This window comes from Elephas maximus, chromosome 2 (genome assembly GCF_024166365.1).
Source record: "Elephas maximus indicus isolate mEleMax1 chromosome 2, mEleMax1 primary haplotype, whole genome shotgun sequence".
Taxonomy (NCBI): domain Eukaryota; kingdom Metazoa; phylum Chordata; class Mammalia; order Proboscidea; family Elephantidae; genus Elephas; species Elephas maximus.
Window position 1 is genome coordinate 172,955,838 of NC_064820.1, and position 15,165 is coordinate 172,971,002.

Genomic DNA, 15,165 nt, shown 5'->3' on the forward strand with positions numbered 1-15,165 from the left:
AGGTATTTTAGATGAAGGTTTACAGAATAAACTAGTTACTCATCAAACAGTTAGTACACACATTGTTCATAACGTTGGTTAACAACCTCATGACATGTCAACACTCTCCCCTCTCAACCCTGGATTCCCTATTACCAGCTTTCCTGTTCCCTCCTGCCTTCCAGTTCTACCCCCAGGGCTGGTGCACCCCGTTAGTTTTGTTTTGTTCCATGGGCCTGTTCAATCTTTGGCTGAAGGGTGAACCTCAAGAGTGACCTCATTACTGAGCTGAAAGTGGGTCCAGGGCCATACTCTGAGGGTTTCTCCAGTCTCTGTCAGGCCACCAAGTCTATTCTTTCTTTTGGAGTTAGAATTTTTTCTACATTTTTCTACAGCTCTGTCCAGGACCCTCTATTGTGACCCCTGTCAGAGAAGTCAGTGGTGGTTGCCAGGCACTATCTAGTTTTACTGGACTCAGTCTGGTGGAGGCTGTGGTAGATGTGGCCCATTAGTCCTTTGAGACTAATCTTTCCCTTGTATCTTTACTTTTCTTCATTCTTCCTTGCTCCCGAAGGGGTGAGACCAGTGGAGTATCCTAGGCTTTTAAGACCCCAGATGCCAATCACCAAAGTAGAATGTAGAACATATTCTTTATGAACTGTTATGCCAATTGAGCTAGATGTTCCTTGAGACCATGGTTCCCACAGCCCTCAGCCCAGCAATTTGGTCCCTCAGGAAGTTTGGATGTATCTATGAAGCTACCATGACCTTGCCTTGTATAGGTTGTGCTGGCTTCCCCAGTATGTGTACTGTCTTACCCTTCACCAAATTTTCCACTTATCTATCGTCTATTTAGTGTTTTCCATCCCCAGCCCTCCCCTCCCTTGTAACCATCAAAGATTTTCTCTTTTTGTATGTAAACTTTTTCATGAGTTTTTATGGTAGTGGTCTCATACAATATTTGTCCTTTTGTGACTGACTTATTTCACTCAGCATAATGCCCTCCAGGTTCATCCATGTTATGAGATGCTTCACAGATTCATCACTGTTCTTTATTGTTGCATAATACTCCATTGTGTGTATGTACAACAGTTTGTTTATCCACTCATCTGTTGTTGGGCATCTAGGTTGTTTCCAACTTTTTGCTATTGTGAACAATGCTGCAATGAACATGGGTGTGCATATGTCTATTCGTGTGATGACTCTTTTTTCTCTAGGATATATTCCTGGGAGTGGGATTGCTGGATCACATGGCATTTCTATTTCTAGCTTTCTAAGGAAGCGCCATATCATTTTCCAAAATGATTATATCATTTTTGCATTCCCACCAGCAGTGCATAAAAGTTCCGATCTCCCTGAAGCCTGTCCAATATCTGTTATTTCCTGTTTTATTGATTCATTTCTGTAATGCTGGAATAAGATGGTATCTCATTGTGATTTTGTTTTGCATTTCTCTACTGGCTAGAGATCCTGAGCATTTCCTCATGTGTCTGTTGGCCGCTTGAATGTCTTCTTTGGTGAAGTGTCTGTTCATTTCCTTTGCCCATTTTTTAACTGGATTTTTTGTCTTTTTGTTGTAGAGGTGTTGGATTTTCTTGTGGATTTTAGAGATAGACCTTTTTCTGATTTGTAATAGCCAAATTTTTTTTTCCCAGTCTGTAGGTTCTCTTATTACACTTTTGGTGAAATCTTTTGATGAGCATAAATGTTTAATTTTTAGAAGATCCCAGGTATCTAGCTTATCCTCTGGAGTTTGTGTGTTGTTGATTGTAGTCTGTATCCTGTTAATGCCATGTATTAGGGCCTCTAGCATTGATTGTATTTTTTTCTTCTATGAATTTTATGATTTTTGGCTTTGTATTTAGGTCTTTGACCCATTTTGAGTTAGTTTTTGTATATGGTGTGAGGTATGGGTCCTGTTTCATTTTTTTTTTTGCAGATGAACATCCAGTTTTGCCAGCACCATTTGTTGAAAAGACTGTTTTTCCCCATCTGATGGACTTTGGGCCCTTGTCAAAAATCAGGTGACCATAGGTGGATGGATTTACATCTGGGTTCTCAATTCTGTTCCATTGGTCAATGTATCTGTTGTTGTACCAGTACCAGGCTGTTTTGACTACAGTAGCTGTATAGTAGGTTCTGAGGTCAGGTAGTGTGAGTCCTCATTTTTTATTCTTCCTCTTCAGTAGTGCTTTACTTATCCAGGACTTCTTCCCTTTCCATATAAAGTTAATGATTAGTTTTTCCATCTCTTTAAAGAATGATGTTGATATTTGGATCAGGATTGCATTGTATTTGTGAATCTCTTTGGGTAGAACTGTCGTTTTCATGATGTTGAGTATACCTATCCATGAGTATGGTATGTTTCTCCATTTATGTAGATCTCTTCTGGTTTCTTGCAGTAGTGTTTTGTAGTTTTCTTTGTATAAGTCTTTTACATCCCTGGTCAGATTTATTCCCGAGTATTTTTTTTTTTTTTTTTTTAGGGGCTATTATAAATAGTATTGTTTTCCTGATTTCCTTTTCATCATTCTCTTTATTGGTTTGTAAGAATCCAACTGATTTTTGTATGTTTATCTTGTATCCTGTTGTTCTGCCAAATCTTTCTATTAGTTCCAGTAGTTTTCTCATGGAATCTTTTGAGTTTTCTATGTGTGGTACCAGATCATCCACAAATAGGGACAGCTTAACCTCTTCATTACCAATTTTGGTATTTCTTTTTCTTGCCTTACTGCTCTTTCTAGGACTTCCAACACAATGTTATATAGGAGTAGTGGTAAAGGGCATCCTTGTGTTGTTCCTGTTCTCAAGAGAAATGTTTTCAGCCTCTCTTCATTAAGAATGATGTTGGTCGTTGGTTTTGCATAGATGCTCTTTATTATATTGAGAAATTTTCCTTCTATACCTATTTTATTGAGAGTTTTTTATCAGAATGGGTGTTGGACTTTGTCAAATACCTTTTCTGTGTCGATTGAGATGAGCATATGATTCTTTTCTTTCCTTTTATTTGTGTGGTGGATTACGTTGATTGATTTTCTAATGTTGAACCATTCTTGCATACCTGGTATGAATCCTACTTGGTTGTAATGGATTATTTTTTTTTTTTTTTATATGATGGTGAATTCTATTATCTAGAATTTTGTTGAGAATTTTTGCATCTATATTTATGAGAGACATTGGTCTATAATTTTCTTTTATTTGTGGTGTCTTTGCCTCATTTTGGTATCAGGGTTATGCTGGCTTCATGGAATGAGTTCAGAGTATCGCTTCCTATTCTATATCCTGAAATAGTTTGAGTAGTACTGGTGTAAGCTCTTCTCTGAATGTTTGGTAAAATTCTCCAGTGAAGACATCTGGGCCAGGGTTTTTTTGTTGTTGTTGTTGGGAGTTTTTTTCTTTTTATTACCTTTTCAATCTCTTCTCTTGTAGTGGGTCTGTTCATATTTTCAACATCATTTTGTGTTAGTTTGGGTAGGTAGTGTGTTTCTAGAAATTTGTCCATTTCTTCTAGGCTTTCTAAATTTGTTGGAGTATACTGTTTCATAATACTCTGTTATGATCCTTTTTATCTCAGTTGGGTCTGTTGTAATGTCCCGCATTTCATTTCTTATTTAGGTTATTTGTGTCCTCTCCTATTTTTCTTTTGTCAACTTGGCCAGTGGTTTGTTGATCCTTTCAAAGAACCAACTTTTTGTTTTGTTGATTCTTTCTATTGTTTTTCTATTCTCTATTTATTTCTGCTCTGATCTTTATTATATCCCTCCTTCTGGTGGCTGTGGGCTTCTTTTACTATTCTCTTTCTGTTTGTTCAAGTTGTGTAGCTAATGTTTTTTGTCCCTTCTTTTTTGATGTGTGCATCTATTGCTATAAATTGACGTCTGAGGACTGCCTTTGCTGTGTCCCAGAGGTTTTGGTATGATGTGTTTTCACTCTTGTTTGATTCTAGGAATTTTTTGATTCCATCCCTGATTTCTTGTATTACTCAGTGGTGTTTAAGCAGGGTGTTATTCAGGTTCCATGTAATTTTTTTTTTCCTTGCGCTTCCTGTTGTTAATTTCTACTTTGATGGTGTACTGGTCAGAGAAGATACTTTGTATCATCTCAGTGTTTTGGATTTTGTTGAGGGTTGCTCTGTGGCCTAAGATGTGGTCTATTCTGAACAACATTCCATATGTGTTAGAAAAGGATGTGTACTTTGCAGCTGTTGGTTGGAATGTTCTATATATGCCTATGGGATCGAGTTGACTAATCGTGCCCTTTAGCTCTTCCGTATCTTTGTTGAGAGAAAACAAAAACAAAGAGTTTTATTGAAGGATATAAAAACAAAACATTCTGCAAAATGAGGAGACACAAAAGCATCTGGACAAGAGGCTGCAGAGTGTGTTCCAAATTGTAGGGAGAGGGATAGAGAGAGGGAGCAGTTTTTATCAGGTAAAACAAACAGTAGAACTGTACTTCCTGGGCACAGAAGAGGTATGGGGAAGCATGGCAAGACGTTACAAGGGTTTGTTAAGTATACTCTTAAACTTTCTAACATCAGTTAACGTTCTGAGGTTTGTTAGCATTCTATCAAGGATGATTAAGTCAGTGTTCTGTTACAGTTGCAGCCTGCATGTCCTCTTATCTTAAGGTAACAAGCTTATGCTTTTGCTGATTTACAAAGAGTCAACAGGAATTGGAGTGAAGATCTCAGTGAATGACGTCTAATTTGGGGAGACAGGAAATCAGAACTGAGACTTGGTTAAGTAATGTTTGCTTCACTTTGGTTACAGAGTTATGAGACAGCTATAGGCTCCATCTTAACCTTATCAATTCTAATCTTGTTTCCTAGGCTCTGGGGACCATGCACAAGGCATTATTTTCAGACCAAGCTGAGTAAACATTCTTAACAGATACCTTCAACAAATAATTTCTCATCCAACCTAGAAATTCTGACTCCGGCTCTCTTTGTGTTAAAATCAGTTGTTGTCAAGTCGATTACAACTCACAGCCCCCCAATAGAAGACAGTAGAACTGCCCCATAGGGTTTTCAAGGAGCAGCTGCTGAATTCGAACTGCCAGCCTTTTGTTGGCAGCCATGCTCTTAACCACTGCACAACCAGGGCTCCCTCTTTGTGCTACAAGTAAACTTATACAAAGAGGCTGAATCGTCTCTTTGGAACAGTAGAAATGAAGATTTCAGTTTAATTCAGAACGGAGCTTCAATTTAGGCCTGGAATCACCCCATTTCAGTTATGCCAGTACCTCGATTTTAAGGTTTGCATATGCAGATAATAAGGAATGATTTTTTTAATGTGGTAATGTTATATTGGTATGTTTAAATAAAAGAGATGGATGTGGATATGGGTGGGTGTAATAAATAACAAGATTAGCCATGAGTTGATAATTGTTGAAGCTTGGTGATAGGCACTTAGGTGTTTGCTATCTAGTCTTTGTAATTTTGTATATATTTTTAAATTTTCCAGAATAAAATATTAGGAAAAAATGTTAGGAACTAACTTCCTAAATGTTTTGTGAGCCAAACAATGTCCAAAGGCTGGATGTGACCAGCAGACTGCCAGTTTGAAATTTTTGCATAGAGTTTTAGAAACAAGATATTTTGCTTGAACATGGAAAACCATCCTTTTATCCCCTCCCACTCACCACCTTCATAGATTCTTTCTGCACCGCCTATCAAGGGCCTCATTCATCTGTGCACATGAATGACTGGGGGCACTACAGATTGCTTGGAATAGAATTTTTTCAGAGTAAGTGAGCAAAGAGGATAATATATATAATTGCATTGAACAATGCCTTCAAGTATTTTATGTATTCCTTTGGACCCTTCCTCAGTCAACTCTCAAAAAAAAAAAAAAGACAGAAAGAGAGAGAGAGCAATAACTTAGTTTCAATTTTTGACAGCCTGAGGTACTTTGAAATTTTGGCTAATGACATTTTCCCTGTTCTCTTCCCGTGCCTCTCTTTCAGGATGGAATGGGAAACTTGAGAATCACAGAAAAAGGTCTAAAGCTCGAAGGAGACTCAGAATTCTTACAACCTCTCTACGCCAAAGAAATCCGTTCCCGGCCAGTAAGTTTTTGCTGAGAGAAGAAGGATGATTGTTCCTCTGGAAGTCTAAATCTGGAGAAAATGGTCTTGCTGTCAGCTGAATATAGAGGGTTGGAGAAGGGAATATAGTAAATTGAACATGGTGTTTGAGTCTAAAGCATTGAGTGTAATCATGGCTGTGGTGTTGCCAACAAGGGAGATAATCTCTCTGAGCCTCTTTCCATGCCTGCTTAATTACAGGGCAAGAATCCTTGCTAATCAACTAACTGCTTTAAAACTAAAAACCAAACCCATTGCCACCCAGTCGATTTCAACTCTTAGCGACCCTACAGGACAGAGTAGAACTGCCCCACGCGGTTTCCAAGGAGCGCCTGGTGGATTCAAACTGCGGACTTTTTGGTTAGCAGTCGTAGCTCTTAACCAGTACGCCACCATGGTTTCCAAGTGTTTTAAATACAGTATAAACCCTAGGTAATATTCCTGTTGGTTTTAGTTGCTCAGTGCTTCCAAGGCACTTTTTTGCTTGTGTTTTGTTTTTCATTAAGAATCTGAACAATGTAGCGAAGGTTAGTAAGAAGCAGTGCAACGTCAACACCTATGCTCTGAAATGGTCTTTAAATAGTCACTGTAATGTGTGTACTCTGTGTCGGACATATCACTGCTCTGCGTCCATTATGATTACCTACTTTAATTCACAGAGCAACGTAGCAGGGTGGGGACTATTGTCTCCATTTTACAGATAAAGGAACTGAGGCTCAAAGAAAAAATTTGTCCAAAGCCATGTATTTACAAAGTAGCAAAATAAAGATTTGAACTAAGAAAATCTAACTTTAAAGCCTTTTCTGTTAACCACAGCCTCCTACATTATTTTTTACTCTCAGTTTCTTTTCTTTGCTTTTTTTTTTTTTAAATGGTAGTAGTGATTCCTAGGTCCGTGGCTTTTATTAACCAATCTTGTCAAATCCTTAGAGTGGACTTTGTTGGTTGATTTTTTGTTTGTTTGTTTCTTTGGTTTTGTTTTTTAGTGGGATGGGGGATTAGCTCATTGAAAAGGATAATTAATGCATTTACTCTGCCTGGGACCTATCTGGGTCCACCTGCAGGCAAGGAATATCATGAAAATTTCCCCAAGGCATCACTTGCATTGTGTGCATTGATTAGCATAATTAATGAAATTCACCAACTTGATGCAGTGGTAATTTTATCTGAATGCCATCTAAAGTATGCGATTGTATGAAACTGAGAGGAACTATTGAGTGGCCTCAAAAAACAGGGAGCCATGATGTTAAAATCATCACAAATAACAAATCGAATCAACCACAGAAGAACTATAAAATTTAAGGGGAACCCATAGCGCTCTGGCTTGGGCATTTTAAAGTACAAGAAGTAAAAGCATCGTCGGTCTTTGAAGAGAGTATATCCTAGAATATCCTAGGGTGATGGGAGGAACCTACAACGAAGTGGGTCAGCCCTTGTTTAATTTGGCGATGATTCTGCCTAGGGCTGAATGGAAGCAGTCAGTTTCAAACATTCAAGAAACACTTGTTGTATACATTGTTTTTGATCTCTGTTTTGTTCTCCCAACCTGGCAAATTGGTTGTTAAGTCATTGGTTTGAGTTACTGGTTGTATTCTAGATTAATAATATTATCTATATTACATTTTGTTTTAATTTTCTAGTTTAGATTGGTATTTTCCCTGTAATTGGGTCAGAAAACTTGTGCTACAAAGGGTGAGATTGTAAATATTCTAGTCTTTTTTTTTTACAACCTTTAAAAAAATGAGAACCATTCTTACCTCAAGGCCAATACGGAAATAGCCCATAGGCCATAGTTTGTAAATCCTTGTAATCTATATGGATGATATTTCCATAAATATATAAATGTGATGATTAGGTTGCATGTGGTTCAAGAAAGCAGATTTTAAGATCCTGGGTATTATAATTGATATGTATTAATCAGAACATCTTGAAATAATTTCCCTTGGTCTAGAACTAGTGCCCTGTTAAGGAATTGAGAACTACGTTTTGGAAGACTTGAAAAAGGGTAGCTGTTATGTCTCTTAGGCCCATGTGCAGGAATTCAACTTTTAACAAATATGTCAGCCATCCTATGTGCAAGCTGACAGAGCCAGCTGACCCCAACTTAGAGATATTTTTGATTCGTAGCTTAAAAAAGTAATAATATTTTTTTTAACTTAATAGTGAAAAATCAATGAGTTAAATTCAGTCCTTTCGAATTACCTTTTTAAAAACAAATACAGTGTTAGAATTCACTATTTTTCCTTTCTCCTTGATAAAGCAGTTTTTCTTATAGTAAATAATATAAAACTTTTTAGCCTTTTTTACGGTGAAAAAAGAATTATTTTCTATCTGAAGACTAAAAAACACATACAGATATGAACCTAATAAGATCTGTCTTTGAATCCCTGATGGCTAAGAACTTGGCTACTAACCAAAAGATCGGCAGTTCAAATCCACCAGCTGCTCCTTGGAAACCTTATGGGTCAGTTCTACTCTGTCCTATAGGATCACTATGAGTTGGAATTGACTTGATGGCAGTGAGTTTTAAGATCAATATTGAAATCAGCTCTACCTGTAACGCGTTCTCCATTGTATGCTACACCCTAGTTCAAGCCACTTCCTCTGTCACCTGCACTGTTGTGTCTTTCCTAATATACCTGTCCGGTTTGAAGACCACCTCTGAATAACACTTCTCTGTAGAACAATTGGAAATATAATTTCTGCATAGCTCACAGCTGCTTCTTCTATTTCATGTGGCATAGCCTTCTATTTTTCCCATTGAAAAGAGATCAGAGTCCAGTTGAACAAGATTAGTCAGCCATCCTAAGCAAGGATAACTAATTAAGTAACACTTAGCTTCATTCTGGTTTTGCATTTCACTGAGCTGAGAGAAATTGAGATTAGTTAAGTAACCTATGCAATATTCGATACTATATCTGATTTCATTATTGGAGGTTGTGTCCTGGGTAAAGTCAATACAAATTGATTAGCGTGATAGCAGTCACTTAGAAAGATGAGTTAATAAAAAATTTTCACATCTATAAAACTTCCATCTGGGAATTGAATGAAAGTCTCAGGAACTTCTAGCGTCAGCCTCATGGGTGCATAGCTTCTAAGTGGCAAGGAATCATGCCATTCAGAAAATAGATTGGGAAGGACACACACTAAATGTCCCTTGAAATACCACTTGAATATATGAACACAGAAATTTGTAAATCTAAGGGACTTAGTGTCACAGCAGTCTATGTTTCTATCACCATTTCAACATGGTAAGCATCTCTTTAATTGCTGCATACAACTACAAATTTTTGGCAGGAAACTACCAGTAGATAGACTGAATAAATAAGCACCAAGATGACCTTTAACCACAAAGTATAATTTTGGATGACAGGAGAAGAGTCCCACTACTTGAGAGAGGCCCTTGCTTCCTTTTATGCTGGAACTAGATGATGCTTTTGTGTAACTTAATGGAAAATGGCAAAGGAAGGGTAATTAGCATTTATTGGGCACATACTGTGTGCCAGGCACTATTGTGACTACAAGAAAGATTCATAAATTTATTAGAGAAAAAGTTACAAATGAGTTTATCTCCATCCTCACCTCGGACTAAACTTGAGGAGGGTGTAAAGGTCCTAGCCCATTGCTGTATTGAATTTAGAAGTTCAGAAAATAAGAGCGTAGGAAGAGAAGTTGAAGGAGGGGTCAAAAAATTAACTCATATTAAGAGAATAAAGTAGAAAATTATATAAGGCAAGGATATTTTTATGCCTTTTAAAAAACGTGGCATACAAAACTCACATATTCTAAGTTGTTCTCACCTACCATAATCTGTTTATAGATTTATGAAATCATGTGTAAAGGAGATTTTTCAGAGGTTGCCTATACCAAGAGGCATCACATGCCTAAGACATGTACTGTGTTATCGGAGTTGGATGGCAACAAGTGCCACCATTTGCTAGCGGGTGATCTTTGTTTTCTTATCGGTACAATTGACATGACATTAATACCTACATTATGAGTGTCTGTAAATAAGTAAGGTTCAAAAAAAAAAAGTTGCCATCAATTGGATTCTGACTCATGGCAGCCCCATGTGTGTCAGGGTAGAACTGTGCTCCACTGGGTTTTTTCGTGGCTGTGATCTTTCAGAAGTAGATTACCGGGCACTTTTTCTGAACTGCCTCTGGGTGGACTCAAACCATGAAACTTTCAGTAAGTAGCTGAGTGCTTAACTATTTGCGCCACCCATGGATTCCTAAATGGGTAAGATAATGTTGGTGACGTTCTTAATACAGGGCTTGCCATGAAGTTAGTGTTCCAGGAATGGTAGCTCCTATCCTTATATTCTTCTCCTGATGATGAAGGCAGTGATGATAATGATGATTTTTCACTATTAACATCATCTAGTCCAAATCTCATCTGATGTTTGAACTTCTCTAAACCAATAATCTTTCAGCCTCTACTTACGTGTCTTCTTAATGACAAACTAGCTATCTTCTAAGGAAGAATTGCACATTCAATAGCTTTTAGTTTTAAATTTTTCTTCCTTTCACTCAGTTACAGCCTGCCAATGTTCAACTCACTTTGCTCTCATTCTTCTGATTAAATTTTTCTGAGAGCTTTGAAACTCATAGACTATTGGCAGAATCTTTCTGAAAAAATACTTTAACAGTATATGTCAAGTTCCTTAATAAAGTGTGTATCTTTGATTCAGCGATGACATTTCCACTTATTTTATAAAACATAGTAAAAGCAAAATGTAATAAAATATTTAAAGGTCAAAACACCTACACACATACCAGTACTGTACAAAGACCAGTCTAAGTGGTGGTTCATATGAAAGTCTGAATTCCACATAAAAATGGAGTTTGAGGGTTTCCAAGCCTGTTAATATGTGTAAAATAAGAGAAACATCTGAATACTCTGAAACTCTGAGCTGGTCATCCTCACCGTGAATTTTTACATTTGGATCTATCATCTCTTTGTTTTACAGAAAGATGTTCTTTAAGATCTATTTTGATTTTAGCATGATGTTAATTTGAAATTATTCCACCAGCCTGAATTACCAAAATAATCTAGGCTAGAGGTTGAAAACTCTTAAGAATTCAATTAGACGAGTCGCTTTATTTAAAAGAGAGGGATACTGAGTCCCAGAAAAGATATGGGATTTACCCAAACTGTACCTAGCTAAAGAAGCCCTGGTGGCACAGTAGTTAAGGGCTCAGCTGCTAATTGAAAGGTTGGCGGTTCGAACCCACCAGCTGCTCTGCAGAAGCAAGATGTGGCAGTCTGCTTCTGTAAAGATTACAGCCTTGGGGACTCTATGGGGCAGTTTTACTCTGTCCTATAGGGTTGCTATGAGTCAGAATTCACTGGATGGCAATGGGTATACCCAGCTAAATTCAGAACTAAAATTCAGTATTGTATTATTTTTTTCTGCTTTAACACTCTTTACATGGTAATTAATTTTCTCATAACACTGTGCTTAGTAAGAGAAGTTGAGTTATATGTGGCCATTCCCCTTTCAGGAGAAATAACTGACTGGAAGGAATATTGTCACCCTGAGAGAATTCAAAAGCGCGAGGAAAAAGAAACCAGAAACAAGAGTGGATTATACAAGAAAGCCAGGCTTAATTGTGACTGATCTAATCACCGAGATGATAGTCTCTACTTTACAATTTTATTGTGAGGATTAAATGAAATAATTTAAGTTACATACTTTATAAACCATTAAAATTTATGACAAAATTTACAAACTGAATCCAGCCCACAGCAATAGTTTGCCTCACATAAGTATCTTCCTTTTAATATGCATTTATTTCTAATATTTAAAGGTCTGAAGATTTCACATTTTAGAAATTTTGCACTTCCTGATTCTCATGAAAGAACAGAAAATGTGGCAGAATGGTTTGATATTCCCACGGATTGGAGCTGAGCCGCACCTGCCCTCTTTAGATGGAGCATTTGGTCTCCAGTTTGCCACAGTCCCCACTCGTCACTATTGTGTCTCACCCAGCCTGCTTAACTCACTTATATTATGGATCTCTGAAGTCCCCTGGGGGTCCATACCCTGGTTGATGGAATTGTGAATGTATATGTATCTTGTCATGTAAGTCATGTAGAGGAGAGGAAATTAGGTTGATTTTTCAGGAGTCGTATTCCCTAGTGACTCATTATTCCTTGCTTCTCATTTTTATCTCTTTTGCCCCAGTTTTCCCTAGGACATCATGAAAACGTCCACCTCCTGTGGGTTGCTGAAAATCATATGCAAGTTGAATGGCCTTGAGGTATTAAAGCCTCATCTCTAGAGGTGGAGGGTACGGCCCACAGCATCCATTCTCCACTATTTCCTAGAACATTCCTCCTTTTTAAGTTTATTCCTGGAATTACTACAGAGCATGAGCAGGGGCAAGGAGGCAGACAGGGAGAAGAACATGTGAAAATTTGAATTCTGCATGCTCTGCATGAGGCAAACAACCCAGAAGTGACATGGGATGGCAGACTTGCCAGCTTTGTTTAAAGAGGCGCCATTGTCAATTTAGTTGCAGTGAGCAGAGCCCTGGTTAGTATAGAAACCAATTGAAAACCGTGGTGGCTTCTCCGCAGTGAACAAAACAGCTTTAACTCTCAGCTGAACATATTGCACACAAAACAGTGTATTCCTTGCCACTTGAATGGAACATGAGCATCTTGCTGTCTTTAATTAAGAAGTTAACTGGACCATGAAGTATTGCCTGAGTAAATAAAAGTGATTTTACTAAGTCAGAGGGGTGCATTAGGCATCTTTGCATTTCTTTGTGCACACATAAATTAGGGAGATATGAAAAATTGGACGGGTCATCTATAAGCCCATCTGCACTGTAAAGTTGAAAGCCATTCCCAAAATGAATCTGTCTCTTTACGTGTAGTAATTTATTGTGGACCATAGTGTGAACCATCTGTTTACTTTTTTTTTTTAAGCAGACACACAAACTTTGAATATGTTGACACTTAAGAGTGTGGTTGGTTTGTTTATCCTGGAAAACAGGTAACTATTTGAAGGATTTTTGTTGCCTTAGAATTAAAATGGGCTGACGAAGTCTTTGTTGTTTCTTTAATTTGGGAGAAATTGACTGTACATGCTATTTTTTGTTTTTGTTTCTGTTTTTTTTTTTTTTTTAATGAAAAACAGGATGAACATAAAAGAGTTACTGAGAGCTTTGATCCTATCTCTCTTGTACTGTTTTGGAAGGAGTAAGGCCAAAGTTAAAACGAGGAAGGGAATGTCCAATTTCTGTGATTTGAGAGACATCGGGCAGGTGCTGCCCCAAATTCTTCCTTGTTGCCTGTCATGACACCTGAAGGGCCCCGTGAGAATCTCATTTAATTGAAGACTCTTGAGTCTCAAAAATGTTTACTTATTCCAGGCTCCAACTGAACACCACCACTCCCCATATGCAAATACATTTCTGCAAAGGATTTGAAGCAGCTTATAAGAAATTCGTACAGTAGCATAGTAATAAAAGCTATGATGGGTCAAGACCAGGAAAAATACAAATTAGAATAGTGGGTGGAGATGGTGGCAGTTAATGGAATTCAGGGGGAAGGCCAGAAGGTCACATATAGTTGTCTTCGTGAAGCCTGGAGTTCGGTTTTGAAGTTTCCAAACAGAAAGATGTAGCCTATTGGATGAGACCATCTATCTGTACCCTTAAGATATTAAATTAAAATTATACTGGAGGAGGAGAATAAAGCTGGCATTTTGGTATTCTAGAAAGTACATTAGTTTCAAAGTCAGGGAATTTGGGTATTTTCTCAGTTGTCCCACTGGCCAGCAATGAGACCTCCAGCAAGTGACTTCTCATGTCTCAGTTTATCTATAAACTCAGTTGGCTGGACTAGATCAGTGGTTTTCTAATCCTTTTGAAACCTTTTTTTTCTTGGAATCCCAAAATCCAAACCAGAGGGAAGCTAAGCTGCTATGGTTTTCCAAGGATTGGACCCTGCAGCCCTGTCACCCTGACTAAGACTTTGTCATATTCACAAGTAACCTTAGGATGCCACTGCTCTCCCAAGGTGGGGTTCTACAGACTGCAGTCTGACAACCATCAGATTGGATGAAAATTAAGCCTGAAATTCATTAGGTCTCTTCTCAAATAGCACCTCACAGTGCCCATCCCTGTCTACTCAATCTAAAAAATACCCCTTACCCACTGGCCTTATTTTCCTTCATTATATCATGTTGTGTTATGATATATTTTATTACTGATATATTTCTTTCCACCACCCATCTGTCACTTTGTCGTACTGTGGTGGCTTGTGTGTTGCTGTGATGCTGGAAGCTATGCCACTGATATTTCAAATACTAATAGGATAACCCATGGTGGACAGGTTTCAGTAGAGCTTCCAGATTAAGACAGACTGGGAAGAAGGACCTAGCAGTCTACTTCTGAAAAAATCGACCAGTGAAAACCTTATGGATAACAATGGAACATTGATACGATGCCAGAAGATGAGTCCATGAGGTTGGAAAGCACTCAAAATATGACTAGGGAAGAGCTGCCTCCTCAAAGTAAAAAAGACATTAATGACGTGGATGGAGTCAAGCTTTGGGGACCTTCATTTGCTGATGCAGCATGACTCAAAATGAGAAAAAACAGCTGCAAACATACATTAATAATCAGAATGTGGAATGTAAACAGTATGAATCAAGGAAAATTAGACATTGTCAAAAATGAAGTGAAACACATAAAGATCAATATCCTAGGCATTAGTGAGCTGAAATGGACTGGTACTGGTCATACTGAATTGGGCAATCATATGGTCCACTGTGCTGGGAATGACAAAATGAAGAGGAATGGCATTGCATTCATCATCAAAAAGAGCATTTCAAGATCTGTCCTGAAATACAATGCTGTCAGTGACAGGATAATATCAATACACCTACAAGGAAGACCAGTAAATACGACTGTTATTCAAATTTATGCACCAACCGCTAATGCCCAAGATGAAGAAATTGAAGATATTTACCAGCTTCTGCAGTCTGAAATTCATCAAACATGCAATCAAGATGTATTTATGAATATTGGTGATTGGAATGTGAAAGAAAGAAGAAGGATCAGTAGTTGGAAAATACGGCCT

The 15,165-nt window shown here is 37.8% G+C and overlaps 1 protein-coding gene across 11 annotated transcripts in view; it reads left to right on the forward strand.

Annotated features, from left to right (window-relative positions):
• SGCD (sarcoglycan delta) overlaps positions 1-15,165 on the forward strand; it is a 1,252,876-nt gene that overhangs the window by 978,405 nt on the left and 259,306 nt on the right. For all 11 annotated transcript variants that reach the window (XR_007516169.1, XM_049874193.1, XM_049874194.1 and 8 more), the window contains one exon: positions 5,947-6,048. Coding sequence is in view for 10 of the 11 variants with exons in the window: in XM_049874193.1 (XP_049730150.1) it covers positions 5,947-6,048 (102 nt within the window). In the remaining variant the exon portion in view is untranslated. The remainder of the gene's footprint in view (positions 1-5,946; positions 6,049-15,165) is intronic.